General features: G+C 38.8%; 1 protein-coding gene across 1 annotated transcript in view; it reads left to right on the forward strand.

The window, feature by feature from the left end:
- Positions 1–15,184, forward strand: part of FAM149B1 (family with sequence similarity 149 member B1) — a 32,705-nt gene extending 17,521 nt beyond the window's left edge. Inside the window, exons 7-14 of the mRNA XM_014609356.3 lie at positions 1,088–1,275; positions 1,519–1,652; positions 2,798–2,910; positions 4,012–4,236; positions 8,677–8,803; positions 9,235–9,360; positions 10,500–10,581; positions 12,683–15,184. Coding sequence (XP_014464842.1) covers positions 1,088–1,275; positions 1,519–1,652; positions 2,798–2,910; positions 4,012–4,236; positions 8,677–8,803; positions 9,235–9,360; positions 10,500–10,581; positions 12,683–12,756 — 1,069 coding nt within the window. The 3' untranslated portion in view covers positions 12,757–15,184. The remainder of the gene's footprint in view (positions 1–1,087; positions 1,276–1,518; positions 1,653–2,797; positions 2,911–4,011; positions 4,237–8,676; positions 8,804–9,234; positions 9,361–10,499; positions 10,582–12,682) is intronic.
- The last annotated feature ends 68 nt before the right edge of the window (positions 15,185–15,252 follow it).

A 15,252-nucleotide genomic window follows, 5' to 3' on the forward strand; every position in this document is an offset into this window, starting at 1 on the left:
AGCAAGACCCAAGATGTCACCCTCCCGCTTTACTCGGCCTTGGTGAAGCCACAGCTGGAGTACTGCGTCCAATTCTGGGCTCCATACTTTATAAAGGACGGGGAGAAGTAGGAAACATGTCAGCAGTGAGCAATTAACCCGCAAAGAATTTATGAGGCACTATTAACCCCTTTTAAAAATATACTTCCTTTAGTGCTGGCCTTTTTTTGTTTTCAAAGTTTGTAGCTTTTTGATATTAAGTACTAAATCAAGTAGCAGATACTGATGCTGTAAAAATAGCTCCAGTCTCTGCTTTTTATTCTGTCATGTCATTTGAAATCTCTCTTGACAGATATATCATGCTCTTGCACGGAGTAAATGTCTCCCATGCTCCAGAGCTCAATAGACTGGTCCTGTAGAAGATGCCATAGATGGGGGCCCTAGCTACTGATGAACTAGCAATTGTTTATTTCTAATTATTTGAAATTAAATTATTTTTTTTCCTAAGTTTTTAATGGCTGTTAGATCAATAGGCTGGAAGTTGTAATACAAAGTTGTAGCTAGTATCCTTTCTGTCTCTAAATGTGGGTCATTTGCTGTGATGTGCACTGTTAGATGGTTGCCTAGTTGTGAGGTAAATAAAGATTACTAACTCACCAGAAGTACCTAGTTTATAAATATAAATATTTGTTTCTTACATTGAATTCCTCATTTGTGAATCTCAAATAATTTTGTAAAAGAGAGTAACTATCATTATACTCATAAATTGAGACAGCACATGGAGAGGTAAAATGATTTGTAAAATAAGTTAGTGACAATCTCTGGAGTAGACTGCCATTCCATTGCCATATCCAGCATAGTTTGCTGCCCATGAGATTGGATTCAGTGGGATAGCTAATATTTGTTAAGTGCACTGTCAGCTCTCAACAAACTAATATTGTATGAGAAATACGACATTTTTACTTCAGAGGAAGTAGTCAGAGACATGCGTTTATAACTAACATCATAACCAGTGATTAAACACAGTAAATAATTGCAACAAAAAGTGGGGAACAGAGAAAGCAATTAATCTAAGTCCAGGTATAAATCTTTCTCATTCTCTTTACAGGGAGGAAGAATTACATGAAAGGAAAATGGGACTCCCATTTGATAGACAGAAATTAGGTTTTCCTCCTGTCTCTCCATATCACTGCATGAAAGATGCTGTGCTTACATATGTGTTTGATGATGTATGGAGTGAAGTCCTGGGCTATATGAAAGAGTTAGTCTGCAGGCACTGGGAAGGATCAGTCACTGGTAAGGGTCAGTTTTGAACTTAAATTTGAAAAAGATATAACTCTGTGGAGCTTTTCAAAAAAAAGGAATACTGTGTGAATTACTTAACTAATAAGTATTATCTTTCTAGAATCTGATATATGCCCAAATACAATATTTGTACTGTACAGTAAAGTTGATTCAAAGTGGATTTAAACTCCATAAAAGTATCAGTGCTTACAGTCTGTAGTGATTTGGATTCTCTTCTCTTGTTGTTTTTCCCAGATGATGAAAGAAATGTTATAACCATTGAAACGATAAAAACAGATTCTGAGAGCCCTTTTAGGCAGTTTGAACCTATGCCATTGGTATTACCTCGAGTGCCGCAAGCTAAAATACCTGCCATCACCTCAAATCTGGTAAGCTCTACTGGCCTATTAGTTGGCTTCAGATTGAGATGAGATGTCACTGCCTCAGCAGGCAGGATTAATGTTTCCAGAGGAGAATTTTTGCCTTGATTTCTTTTTAAAATTAGGAGCTGCCTTTGTATGATCATTACTAAAACTTTAGATTTGTTATTTGTTGGTCCATTTTTTTTCTATTCCTATTTTTCTGTTTAAGTTTTGTTGTTCTGTCATGTTATTTATAGTGGACTAAAACAAAGTGATTTTTAGGACAGTAATGGTTCCCATTGCTTGAGCTAAATTGTGAGATCCTGATTAGTGTGGATGAAAGGCTTCCTAGAGATGGTTCCCCAGCTATTTCCAGGGATCAGCTGGAGATCAGAACCTATACTATTAAATTCTAAGTAACTTTACTTTTGAAATATATGATTTTTTTTTTCCTAGCACAGCTTTTGGGCCTGCATGCTCTACTATAGGATTAGATGACCTTAAAATGCTGAGACCAAAGTATTATTTTCATTTAACCCATTTTTAACTCAACTCTTTCCTTTTTATTTCTTTCTCCCCACTTTTCCTGTATAATCCTTTACCTCTTCCTCATGTTTAACTTACTGTATGTATGTGTAGTGTCCACAAGCCAGATGTGGCTGCCAAACCAACAAGAGGAGAAAAACACCTCAAGTATGTATGCTGGAGAAATTAAAGCTGTGTTGTTCATGCTGTTGGTATTCGTATGGTGGGTGGAATTTGAAACTTTTCTAGGTCAGCCTCCGAGAACTTTCCAGTTTTTATCTTTACAGTATGTCTGAGCACATATATAATGTAAAGTGGGATCATGATGATGATTCCCTTACAGCAATCACTTAGTTATTTATGCACCCTGTCACAAGATTGTTTTACACAAATGGAAGCCTCAGTTGCAAAGCTTTACATACAGCATGTAGCACAGCAGTAGATACTTCGCATAAAAATGTATACAAAGTATTGTCAAGGTGAAACTTAATGTATTCCTAAAAATAATACACTGGGTGGTATGATATACATGTATAATAATATAAAACTTCCTTTGAAAGGACTTGACTTCTGTTTTCCAAAGGCAAAAATGTATGCTTCTTTATCATGTCAAAAAGTAAATTTTAGCTTTCTGTTTTGACTTGCAGACAAATTTCTCTCAAGGATCAAGTGGTAGCTCTCAGCGCAGTCTAAATGGTTTGATGATGATACATGGGATCCACTTACAGCAAAGGAATCTGCCTTTAATGGACAAAATATTGTAAGACTAGTAGCTTTTTGTCTTTGTAGAAATGTAGAAAACCAAAGGTCTTGAATGCTAAAGAAGAAAAATAGTGGAGGTCTTCTGCACTTTGGAATGCTGATTCAGAAAGCTGTTTAAGCATGTGCATAAGTGTGTAAGGTGATGTGAAAATTCATTGAAGTTGATCATGTGCTTAACTTAGGCATTTGCTTAAGTACATTGCTCAATCAGTACCCAGGTCCGTTTAATTTACTATAATTTCTTAGGAGAAGAAAAAAAGATGAAGTATTGATGGTATTTTTAACGTTGTGATTGTATGTTCACATAAAAACAGTTTGGCTAGAAAGAGAACTTTGTGGGGAGGGACTATGCTATAGCATTTTCTTCTCTTCTTGCAGTTCTACCACTGTACCACTAGCAAGCGTCTTTCATTTCTTGTATCTCTCTCTAAGAATGGCCTGTCTTGCCAAACAGTGCAAATTATGTGGTAGATTTGTGATGTGCAGTAGATGAAATGAGAGCACTAAACATCCATTTCTGATCTACACTTGGTTTTAACTTGGTCTACAGAGGAAACAATTAGTGGTGTCTCTCTCTCCACCAGCCTACCTACCTTAGCTACCTAACCCCAAGGTGTTAAGAACTTTTTGTTTATTATTACAATTGGTTTGTCACTTTGAGAGCTGGTGTCTACATCACAGCTGACACTAACTGGCATCCTCACTGTCATTCATCAGAGATATCAAGGTATGAATGAGCCTGAATGTGGAAACTAAATTGTCTCTCATCCCTGGAGATGGATCTTTTAAGTCTGAACTAACACAGGCCAGGAGGGTGAGAAACTACCGCTGTCTGTGTTGTTTCTGTATGTAGCCTGTGAATAATAACAATGATGCTTATATTTCTAGTATCTTTAGTCTGAACATTTCAGGATTATTAAGAATAAAGTCCAGTTTCTTTCTTACCCTATCCCTTTGTAGCATAGGCAGCGGCCTATTATTCAATGGTACAAAAGGTTTACCAGCTGCATTGATATATTATGTTATTATTGTATATGATGTAGTGTGTCATAATGACCACATTTATATATGTTTCATTTTGGTTCTATGATTCTGTTAGAGATCTGGATGACAAACCACTTCTGAGGCCAGGCTCCAGTTCCCTTCTCTCAGCCAGAAGTCGACCAAATCACCCTCTAGAGCTCAGTACATCATCTCTATCATATTCTGCTCATTCCACTAGAAGGCGAAACCCACCACCACGCACTCTGCATCCCATCAGCACTAACCATTCTCGCTCTGGAACACCAAGATCCATAGACAATGTCATCAAAGGAACACGATTGTATGTCTAAAAAACAGTTTCTTGTCTTCAAATTATCAGGTTTTTTAAACCAAGTCTGTATAAAAATGGAACAAAAAAGGGTGAATGGAGAGAAAGCATATGACTTCTTTCTAATTCAAGCATAGTCCCCTGAGAGAGCTGAAATTACTAATTTTGTTAAAATTGACCAAATATTTTTACTGTGCAACAACCCATGCTTTTATAAACTGCCTGAGCTAGTGTTGCTGAAGCAGCATGCTGAGGTGTCTTGAGATCCTTTCTAGGGTGTTGTGAGGTGCCGCACAACGTTGGCACTGTTTGATATGCAAACACAATTCACCCAAGATAAACCTAGAGATTTCAGTAGGAATCCATGATGTTAAAACCATTTTGATCTGTTGTGGTCCGAGTTCTTTGCAACAGAAGAATTGCTCTGCTATTTTTTCATAGTCAAAAAACAAGTGAAAAGTGAAAGCTGGCATTTTCTGAGAGCCTCAAGCTTGTCAAGGGATGTCTTGAATCTAAAAAGGTTTGAGAACCACTGGTGTAAGCAATTTTGCAGTTCTGTTTAAGGGTAACTACATTTCTCCATGCTGTCTAACGGCTGCAGAGCAGACTTCATTTCATTAGTATCTGTCTCAGATTGTACATTTTCACAAGGAACTCCCCCAGTGACAGCCAGTTCCTGTCGATACCATGCCCCATCAGTATAGATGTTGATGAACACCATGTTGTGTTTGATGTTCAGGGATCCTTCTTCAGAGCTTATTTTAAAGACAGACTTAAAATAATGTCTGGTCTCCTTCTTGTACTTAAGTATCTCTTCCTACAGCTGACCCAGACTAAATTGTAGAGAACATGCTGATCTTAGAGATCCTGCTCTAAATGTGAGTGAAGCTAATGGAAAGGCTCTTCTTGACCCCTATGAGCTTTGGATTATGTCCAGAATTGTAATGTTTTCCTATAATCTGGCTACATCCAAATGAGGCTTTTATACTTTTCCAGCCAGCATTTAGAAGTGCAGCTAGATTACACCCTTTGCTGGAGTGTAAGTATCAAGTGCTGGATATACAAATACCTTGTTCTGAGAAGCCACGGATACCAAAAATCTCTAATTGATCTCTGATGTTTTTGAGTCCTGTGATGCACCAAAACGATATATTCTGAGAGCATTACTAGTAAACTTGGAAGAGTCACTGAAGTTCACAAACACTAAAAATCTTCAGTTTGCAAAGGTGAATCAAAGCATTTTGTGTTGAACAACCCCCAGAGCCAGCCTACTGGCAGTGTTTTGTATGTATTTCTGACAGTGACGTGACCTTTTCTTTTAACTTTGCAGCACCTTTAAGAATAGTTTTATTTATTCATAAATTGATCCAGTCTGTCTTCAGTAAATTCTTGTTTTCAAATGTTGTTCCCATTGTAGATTATCTTTCTGTATTCAGTTTTTGATTATATTTCTCTTCACTGTCCTGAATTTTATATTTCTTAAAACACTCCTTTTATTCTTGTCATATGTACTAAATGCATGCAGTGGGCTCCTAGGAGAGGCTTTTTAATGTGTTGGTTATACTTTCAAATTCTTTTACTATGTCATTCCAGAATGTCCTCCCCTCTTGACCATTCCATAGCCATATGTATGTAATTATGTCTCGAATGCTTGTTTCACAAGCATGGCCTGCTCATGTAGAAGGTAGCTATAAATTGTAGTGCAGCATTTTTAAAGTAGAATTCTTATAACTTGTTCTTAGAATTCTATTTTTGATCAGTATATTCTAGTTGGAAAAACTTTTTGAACTTTTTAAGTCATCACAGATTTCTTCCATAGGGAGATTTTTAGACACCTTTCAGATAAGAAGCTGCAGATTTCTAAGGCCAAATGTTGTATCTGTATTTTATGCCTTTTTACCAGATTTTGAATGTGTGGGTTTTGGGGGGGCGGGATTTCTGTGTTGAAGAAGAATGCATTCTGGAAAAATGCAGCTGGCCAGTGAAACTTTGGACCTAATTAAGATGCCACATTTGCCAGGTTAGCAAGAACCAGCAGTGCAGCTGAACAATTAATGGAATTTTTGTTTAAGATCTCAAATTATTAACAAAGTGCAGGTAGACTTACACATTACAAGTAAATGTATAGGGTGTCTCAAAAAGATATATTTTTTTGTTTTGCTTAGTTGTTTGCTACTATAACAAGTGTCTGTATTTCAGGGATGAACATTTTAAACATCTATAGTAGTGTACATTGTAAGTTATTCCTCTTGCTTTCTAAGGAAACAAGTATCAGCACTCAATCAATATATCTTGGTATTACTGATGACTAGTTTGCGTACATGACTTTTGGGATACCCTGTGTGTTACAACAGAATAGTTTAAAGTATTTCCCTTTTTGCTTTCTTGTCAGAACTTAGATTTGGGTATCTTCTTTGCAATAGTTGTTAATTAATCATAATTTATACTGAAAAGAGGGCAGGAAATGCTACACCCAGTCTTGTTGAAGGTGTTACTGATCCCAAGAAATGTTTTAGAGAAATACTGAACTCAAGCTAAAGAACATTTTAATTCTACTCTTCAGCTCTTTCTGTGAAGTTCTAAAACTGAAATTATGACATCACAAATAATAATTTCAATCAGGAAGAGAAGTTGAGCTCTGAGGAATAAAATCTTTTGCTAAAATACACATTTTAGTAGCATCTCTGTAAGGTTTTTTAAAAATATATATTTTGTAATAAAGGCTGTAATATGTAGGTCCCCCAAAAAAGGAACATTAAGCTCCAATTTGGCCCTCTCAAGACACTTTTCAATAGTTTGGCATCATTAGTTTGGTGTTTGTCACCCCTTCTGGGGCTTGCTGGGCAAAGTGACAGAGCTGCTATTCAGAAATGGTCAGTGTAAACAGGCCAGTTTTGCATATAACTAAAAGAAGGAAGACATAACAGCATCCTGATGTGCTCTGAGCAGAAAGTTTGGTAGCAGGGTAACTTTTACCAAGAATGCCAGGATTCTAGGTGTGAAAGAGGGAGGGAGTTCAGCAGTATGTATTTGCAATGTACTTTTATCTACCTCTGGTTAGATGAGCTGCTGCATTCTGAACCAGTTGCAGCTTCTATAAATCTTCCATTTCCAGCCCCAGCCAGAGAGCATAAAGTAGCAGTTCATCCTTGAGGTAACAAAGACAGATCTATAAGATGCTTCTGGCTCCTGCTCTAGTTTGGTTATTTGGGCACAGTGGTTGGCAAATTGCATACTTCCCAGACAATCAGTGGACAGAAATATCAACTATTTCGATGGACAGTGGGTTATATACAATATATAGCCAATATATTTACTTGTTTGCAATGAATCTGAATAGTTTTTCATCCATCTAGCTACTTATTTCTAGACACTGAAGTAGCTAGATGACATCATCTGCTTAAGGTGCAAACAATATGCATACCTGTACGTCACCAGTATATTGCTGGAATTGGAGCCTAGCTTATACCATGTCATGTTCTGTCTTTGTAATTGAACATAGATATTGAAGTGATTCTGCAGATTGAATATTGAAGGGATTCTGTAGAAAGGGGTGTGGGGAGATTTTGGTGAGTACAAACAGTTGTTCTTCGCAGTTCTATGACAGCCTCGTACTTGACTCTTGATTCCTGCATAGGGGGAATAGCAATATTTTTGCAGTCGTCTGCATTGAAGGAAATAAATAAATACAGCACAATGAATGTTTTGCCACTTTTCAAGGTATGATATTCCCCAATATCTCAGTATCATATCTAGGTCTGAAACCTGTCTGGGAAGATTCTAAAGTACAGTTAGGAGGTAATTATCATACAAACAGAGAAAATTAGGGTTGGAAGGGACCTCAGGAGGTCATCTAATGAGTCCAACCCCCTGCACAAAGCAGGACCATTCCCAACTAGATCATTCCAGCCAGGTCTTTGTCAAGCCAGGCCTTAAAAACCAAGGATGGAGATTCCTCCACCTCTCTAGGTAACCTGTTCCAGTGCTTCACCACCCTCCTAGTGAGAGTTTTTCCTAATATCCAGTTAGGGCTGTTGGAGCTGGGCTACTATTACTTTTCCCATGACCTTGTTTAGGATTGTGGAAACTTGAGACTTTGTTTGGTTATTGATATTACTTGTGATGTATTGACCAGATCATACTATCCTAGAGTCTCTGGAGGGTTCTAGATGGACACATTTACAACATGCACAAAAAGCAATGTTAAGACCCCTAACAAGGCAACACGGACTACTAGCTAAGTTTTATAAAAGTATTTTTTTCCAGTTTAGTCCACTGTCGATCTCCTCCTTTATGCCTAAGTCTCCTGTACCCAGTATAGCCTGGCATCTCACATTACAATTCAGTATATGTTATCATAAATTTTATAATTTTATAATTTGCTTCAGCTCATATCAGTTTTATAATCTCTGGCATTAATATATATTTTTTGTTTCTACTGGTCGGTTCTAGTCCTACTGCATATGACAAGCTGTCATCACCCTCCTCTGTGCCACTGAGCCGAAATAATGTCCTGCCACCTATTAGTACTACTGATGTGGTGGAGCACCTGAGCACCATGGGATCCCAAAAGCAAATGGTAATGTCCCAATTTGCATGTCAGATGAAAATGTTTTATTTTATTCTTTGGAAACAAGGTAGCACAAAATGTTGATTTTTGTCTTACTTGGCAAGCCCAAGAATCCTTTCTTGGATTTTGTTTCTGATTTTATATTGTTATAGTTTGCCAGATTTATCTTGTTGAAGTTTTCTAAAAACATTCAGCATAATTATTATTATAATCAAGATAATGAAATACTGCAATACTAAAAATAAACTCTATGAATTTTGACCTGCACTGGGTCAGAGTTGAGTCCTTTAGGATCCAGTGACAGTACAACTATTTTCTATTTTCTGTTAAATAGCTCACAGATGATTAGGCTCCATTTCCTTTCAATTAGACTCTTATTTTCCTTTTCACTATCCAGCTGTAATAACTAATCTGACTGTTAATTTTCTTTTACTTTGCAGAAATCCCGAGGGACTTCCAGTCGTGCTCATAGCGCAGTAGCAAATGAAGTTAACCATCAGCAGCCACAAGAGAGACTTTTCTTACCTGATAATTTCTCAAGGCCCAACACAACACATGCATTTTGGGTAAAGTGGCAAATGTAACCAAATGGTGTCCATATACAGAAAGATTGTTTGGTAGATTTTTGCTTTGACAGTTAGCACTGATAAACAGTTAAAAGAGAACTGGATGGCCCAAGTGAATGGTGACAGCAAAAGAGTCTGTAGCCCTTGCATTATCAATTCAGATCTTCCCAGCTTGGTAGAAAAAAAATGGCTCCTGTGAAATGAGAATCTGGACTCAGCTGAGTTTCTTACAGGTTAGGTGTCCTCACCATGAGAGTTCCCATGCTGGTTTCCAGTTGCAAGTGTATTCAGCTAGAGAAACTGTACTCTCCTCCTAGAAATATTTCTTCCACAGCAGGTTTGTGGTACACATTTACAGAGAAAGTGGTACTGTCCCTGCTTGTGTTCGTTCAGAACTTATATATAGGTACATTTTGACCTATACATAAAATTTCTATCTCCAGAACTGTCAATCAGGCACTTTTCATGAACCTTATGTTTGGAGGAGAAAAAGTGGTTTACACTGTTTTAGACTTAGACTTCTTGGGCCATCTACTTAACCTTCTGAATAGCTGTAGGATAATTCTCAGAATTTTCTTGAGCCACTACACTTTTTTTTTTAATAGTTTCAGATCAGTTTTGTTATTTGATGCAGCTTTATATAGCTTTTTCATTTTCTGGGAGATGGTCTGTTTGGCTTCTTGTCCCATCTTTTATATATATATGAAAATACAACTTTCACTAGTTTTGAATTATGCATCAGAGGTAATGTCTAGTTTCCAGTTATGGTTTGAGCTTTGATGAATGACTAGCTGTGAAAACACCTTCCTAAGTTTGTTTTGAAATGTCTCTACCTTCAGAAATTCTAAGACTGATGATAATGGCTTGTGAGGCTTCTAACTAATGTAGGTAGGGGTAGACTAGGAATAGGCAGTGTCTTCTCTCCCATTTAAAGATGCTGATTTATTCCAAAGTATAAATTCTTTTTCCTCCTTGACCTCTTCAGCATAAGTTGTGAACCTAGTGTTCTCCAGCACCAGGAAAAAAAAATTGTTTTTAATTGAATTTTTGGTGTGTTTGTGACTAAGCGATCTGTTAAAAACCTGTTATGCAAATGGATAATATATAATTAATAATAACAAATATATTTTATCCTGCAGCCAGATCTGCAATACCAACGTTCTTGCACTATTATTGATTATACTAATCAACTCCGGACCACCAGAGGATCAGCAGGCCCAGGTACATGCATAGCATCAGTTCATTTTTAGTGAAACCACAGGGATCATTTGACAGGCAATTTTTTTTTGTGGGGGGAGGGAACTGAAAGATCTTCATAGTTGAAAAGGGGATTGATTATATACAATTAAGTCATTCTTTGTCCTAAGCTGCCCTATTATTTTAGAAATGCTGATAATACATTGCTTTTAAAACCAAGCTATTCTCATATGCTTACTTTACACCGGGGCAGATAATTATTTCGGGCTGAGGGCCACTAACCAAATTTTGGCAAGCTGTCGAGAACTGCATGAGTAGTCCTGCCCACCCCTTGACAGGTGCCCCACCCCCTGGTCACCATCTTGTGACTGGAAGTCCAGTCCCCTCACCCCTGACCTTTGTCACCAGAAGTCCTTCCCCTTGCCCCTGGAAATACTCTTTTCAGCTAGGGGTTTTGCCATCTCAGAACCAGAAAAATACCAACTTATATTCTAAAAAGCAAACATCTACAACATTCATTCGATTTTAAAAAAATATTTTTGTCCTGGTTTACATGCGTTTGTGCAATGTACATAGAGGGGACTGCACAAAGCTTAAAATAAAGTCTTACTCTTGTATATTGTGGGAGGCATGGGGGGTGGGTATAGGTTTGTGGGGGGCTGTGGGTGTGCCTGTGGGGGGTAGGTGTGGGAGCATGTGGGTGGGTGGGTGTGGATTTGTGGGGTATGGGTGGATATGGGGTTTGTGGGGGAAAGATTGCTGGGGTCTGTGAGGGGGTGTGAGTGCAGAGGGCTGTGTGTATGGCATTGCGAGGGGGGGGGGAACGTGTGTATGGTGGAGTGTGCATGTGGGACTCTCTCTCTCTCCCCCTTCCTCATTGCACACATGCACGCAGTTTCTCCCTCCCTCATTGCTCTCTCTCGCCCCCTCCTTCATTGCACAGATGGACATACACAATCTCACACTCCTGGCTCCAGGGGTGCCAGTGCGGGCCCCATGCTCTGGTGGTCCAATGATGCAGCCAGGGGCCACATGGTGCTGAAGTGGCCGGCGGTGGGCAGGAAAGCAGTGCAAGCTGCAGTAGGCAAAGACTTCTGGTGGGGGGGTTGGGGGGTAGGGCAGGGCCAGGCTAGCTTTCCTACTGAGTCCTGCCAGCTTCCCCTGGGTCCTACTGCCCCTGGCTCCTGTCATCTTTGACAGGCAGCCAGGAGCAGATAAATATACATTTTCTAAATTTTTTTAGGGGCCTCACGGGATGGATAGAATGGCTTGGCAGGCTGGATGAAGCCCGCTGGCAGTATTTTGCCCATCCCTGCTTTACACTAACAGTCTCCCCACCAAAGACCAATTCTCAGGATGTCCAAGACCTTTAATTACAGACCTACTTGAATTGTGGCTTTGTGATTTTTGCAGAAACCGTGAAACACAGCAATCTCTTAAAAAAAATGACATTGGCCACAAGTATGGAAATCAACCGGGGAAAAAAAATAATGCTGGGTGTGGGAGCCAACAGTCCTCGTTACAGGAGGGGAAGGTGCCAGCTAGTGGGGTGGTATGAAGGGCAGCGACCAAGACTGTGGCTGCCACCTCATACCTCTGCCAATCAGTGCTGAGAGCAGGGCTGCACGAAGGGCAGCCAGCAGTCAAAATGGCAGCCATCCCTCCTCCCTGTGGGGACCTCTGCACCAGTCAGCATTGAAGAGCAGGGCGGACATGAAATGCCCACAAAATTGGCTCCGTGCGCTGCAAGCAGATCACAAAAATTGTTTCCTCTTGCTGCAAGTTAGGTATGGCCCTACCTATAATTTTTTTCCCTTTATTTATCTCTGAGGTTTATTACAGCATAACTTTCATCTTTAGGTCCTAAGAAACAACAACAAAACTGTCAACAGAGAATGTTCATACTATTATTTCACTGCTAGAAAGTTTTTCAAAGGATGTAGTGCATTACAGTGTTGCATATAAAAACCTCTTGTGTTTTCAAATTACAACTAAAACTTGCTGGTAACAAACTTTAGTTTTTTAAATTAGTACACTAACATTAAGAGAAGCAGATGTGTGCATTATTTTGATTCTACCTGGAACTGGAATAGCTGTGGTTAAAGTTCTACTTAATCTTTATTAGGTTTGCAGCTACAAGGTTCTGTGAGAACTAATAGCCGAGGTGGATCTATTACAAGAAGCAGACAGGGACTTTGATGTGCTCTGAAGGATTCTTCTATCTCCAGTGAACATATCCAGAACTTCATGAATCAGTGCTGAATCTCAGCAATGTCAAAGTTGTTTACAGAAGAACTTACAAAACATCTTTCTTTATGAAGAGTCTTATTTTGTATAATATTTAAAAGAAAAAAAAAAGCAAAGTAACTGCCAAAGACTACAGGAGTGTAGCTACACTTTCAGTTCTCCACCAGCAGACCAAGTTAGTGGATACAAATGCTTGTATTCTCAAAGGCTACCAGCTACTCTGCCAAACTGTTGTTGAATAATTATTGCCTCGGGACTCTTTGGGCACATCCACATTTGGTTGCCTGGGGACAACTAGCAGCGGCGCACCTTGTGCTGCAGCAACTTGTCCCAGGAAATGCCTGTGCCACGTGCACTTTAGTGCGCAGCAAGTTGCCCTTGGTAGAGTAGGGGAGGATGGCCCCAGCAGCCTTACCTGAGGGCTTCTCAGGGCTGCTGCTGCAGCAGTTCTGTCACGTGGAGCCTGGCTGGCAGTGGAGCGCAGCTCTGGGCAGCCCAGCTCCTTCTTTTCAGCAGCATGCGCTGCCTAAGTGTGCGCTGTACCACTTTTGTGGGGGGTATGATATCCAGGGGTCAAAAAAACCTGTAGGAAAAAATCCAGCGCAGCACACATTCAGGCAGTGCATCCTTGCAGCGCAGAAAACACTGGACTGTGCAATATGTGGCACTGCAAACGTGTTTGTGGCACCACATACTGCAGAACCACACCCATCTGGGCATGCCCTTTGGGTCCAGTTATTACAACGGACTACAGGAACAGCTGTCTACCCACTAACTTAAGTAAAAGCTATTGCACTCTCCCAGTAATATAATTATTTTTATAGCAGTAATTCAGATTTTAAAAAATCCTCAAAGTAAGATGCCTGACAGTGTTGCTGTATCAAATATAATAGAAAATAATATATCCATTGCATATACCATACTACTCCCTGTTCAACTTTGTTATTCAAGTCATTTTGATAAATTTGGTCCTGAGATAGGTACTAAAGGCTGAGTTATACATTAAGGAAGTAAATCAAAGGTAAAAAGAAAATGTTATACTTCTAAAGTGGCAGGCTTAACTGTAGTGTATTACCTTCCCTTTCTGTATTATCCATTAAAAACTCTCCACCAATGACAAAGGAGAAACTTTTCAAGGGGCATAAGCAGTCTTTTACACCAGATGATTTCAGGCAGTACTGAAAGTAAAAGAAACTCTTCTTTGTTTAAAGTGAAATATTTATGATGTAATGTCAGAGGATACATCTGTCTGTCTTAGTTTTTTTAAACAAAGTAGTGTCTGTTTCAGTATGCAGGACTTGCTCAGCTTTGCAGTTTTCACTGCTAGACAGTTTACAGCCATAAGAGATCAACATACTGGGATGTATTCTGTTGTAGTGAACACTATGGTTTAAATGAATCTTACACATGAAATGCAAGTTTCATACTGAAGTAACTTTAAATTTATAATGATGTTTAAGTAGAGATTAGCTCCAGGACTTACTTGTACTGGTAAGTGTCAGGCTACAGATAGAGACAAGGTCAGTCTTTTACTATATTTTTGGACAACAAATTATTCTGCTACCATGTGAAGATAGTTGCTTTGTTAAACAGAAACTGAGTCACTTTTTATACACAATTAAAAAAAGTCAAAACCCTTTTCTCAGTTCCCACTGAGTTTGTAGTTTGATACTATCATGTATAATTAAGAAAACTAGTATCTTGTCAGATAACTTTCCTGTTCTCTCCTGCAAGAAAACTGCCACTATGGGACAGAACTTATTTTTACAGGTTGAAGTTCCTGTCAAGGGAAAGATGTCCAGGTGCCTGGACAGGGAACTATTTCTCCATCTAGTTCAAGCTTTTCCTTGCGTTTTGGCTTCCACTTATTTTCTCCCTTTTGTGTGAATAGAAGATAATAGAAGACTCATGGTTAAAGATTGTATAGCTAAAAAAACAAGCTGGACCAAGTGAATATCCTAATTAGCCCTTTATCCTAGAAGTCTACGAACTCATCTGCAAGGAAACCAAAAGGCTGTGCTCTGTATCCAACCCAAAGTCCCATGAAGCATGAGTGGTATTGAGGAAAAGCTCTTATCAGACTTTTTGGGACCTTTCAACAACTCAGCAATTGCTAGATCCCTAAAGATTCCATTCATTAAGCCTCTCAAATTCTGATATTAATTACACATGGGATACCAGAACACTTCAGAATTAGCCGAGTATGTTTATATATGTACTATGTTTATGTTAGTGCTCTGGTAGGTGCATGAATTTTCTGCATGTAGTTAACTAATTGTAAATCCATTTATAGCCAAAAGGCACAAATAATCTTGGTTATTATACCTGTTACATGCTTTATGGAAACAAAAATAAAACTTGGTCAGGACAGTTTTATTCAGTTCATACTAAGATGTCCTCTTTTTAGGGACGAAAATATTTTTTCTCATTACTCAAGGATTTGTTACA

The sequence above is a fragment of the Alligator mississippiensis genome, chromosome 6, assembly GCF_030867095.1.
Source record: "Alligator mississippiensis isolate rAllMis1 chromosome 6, rAllMis1, whole genome shotgun sequence".
NCBI lineage: Eukaryota > Metazoa > Chordata > Crocodylia > Alligatoridae > Alligator > Alligator mississippiensis.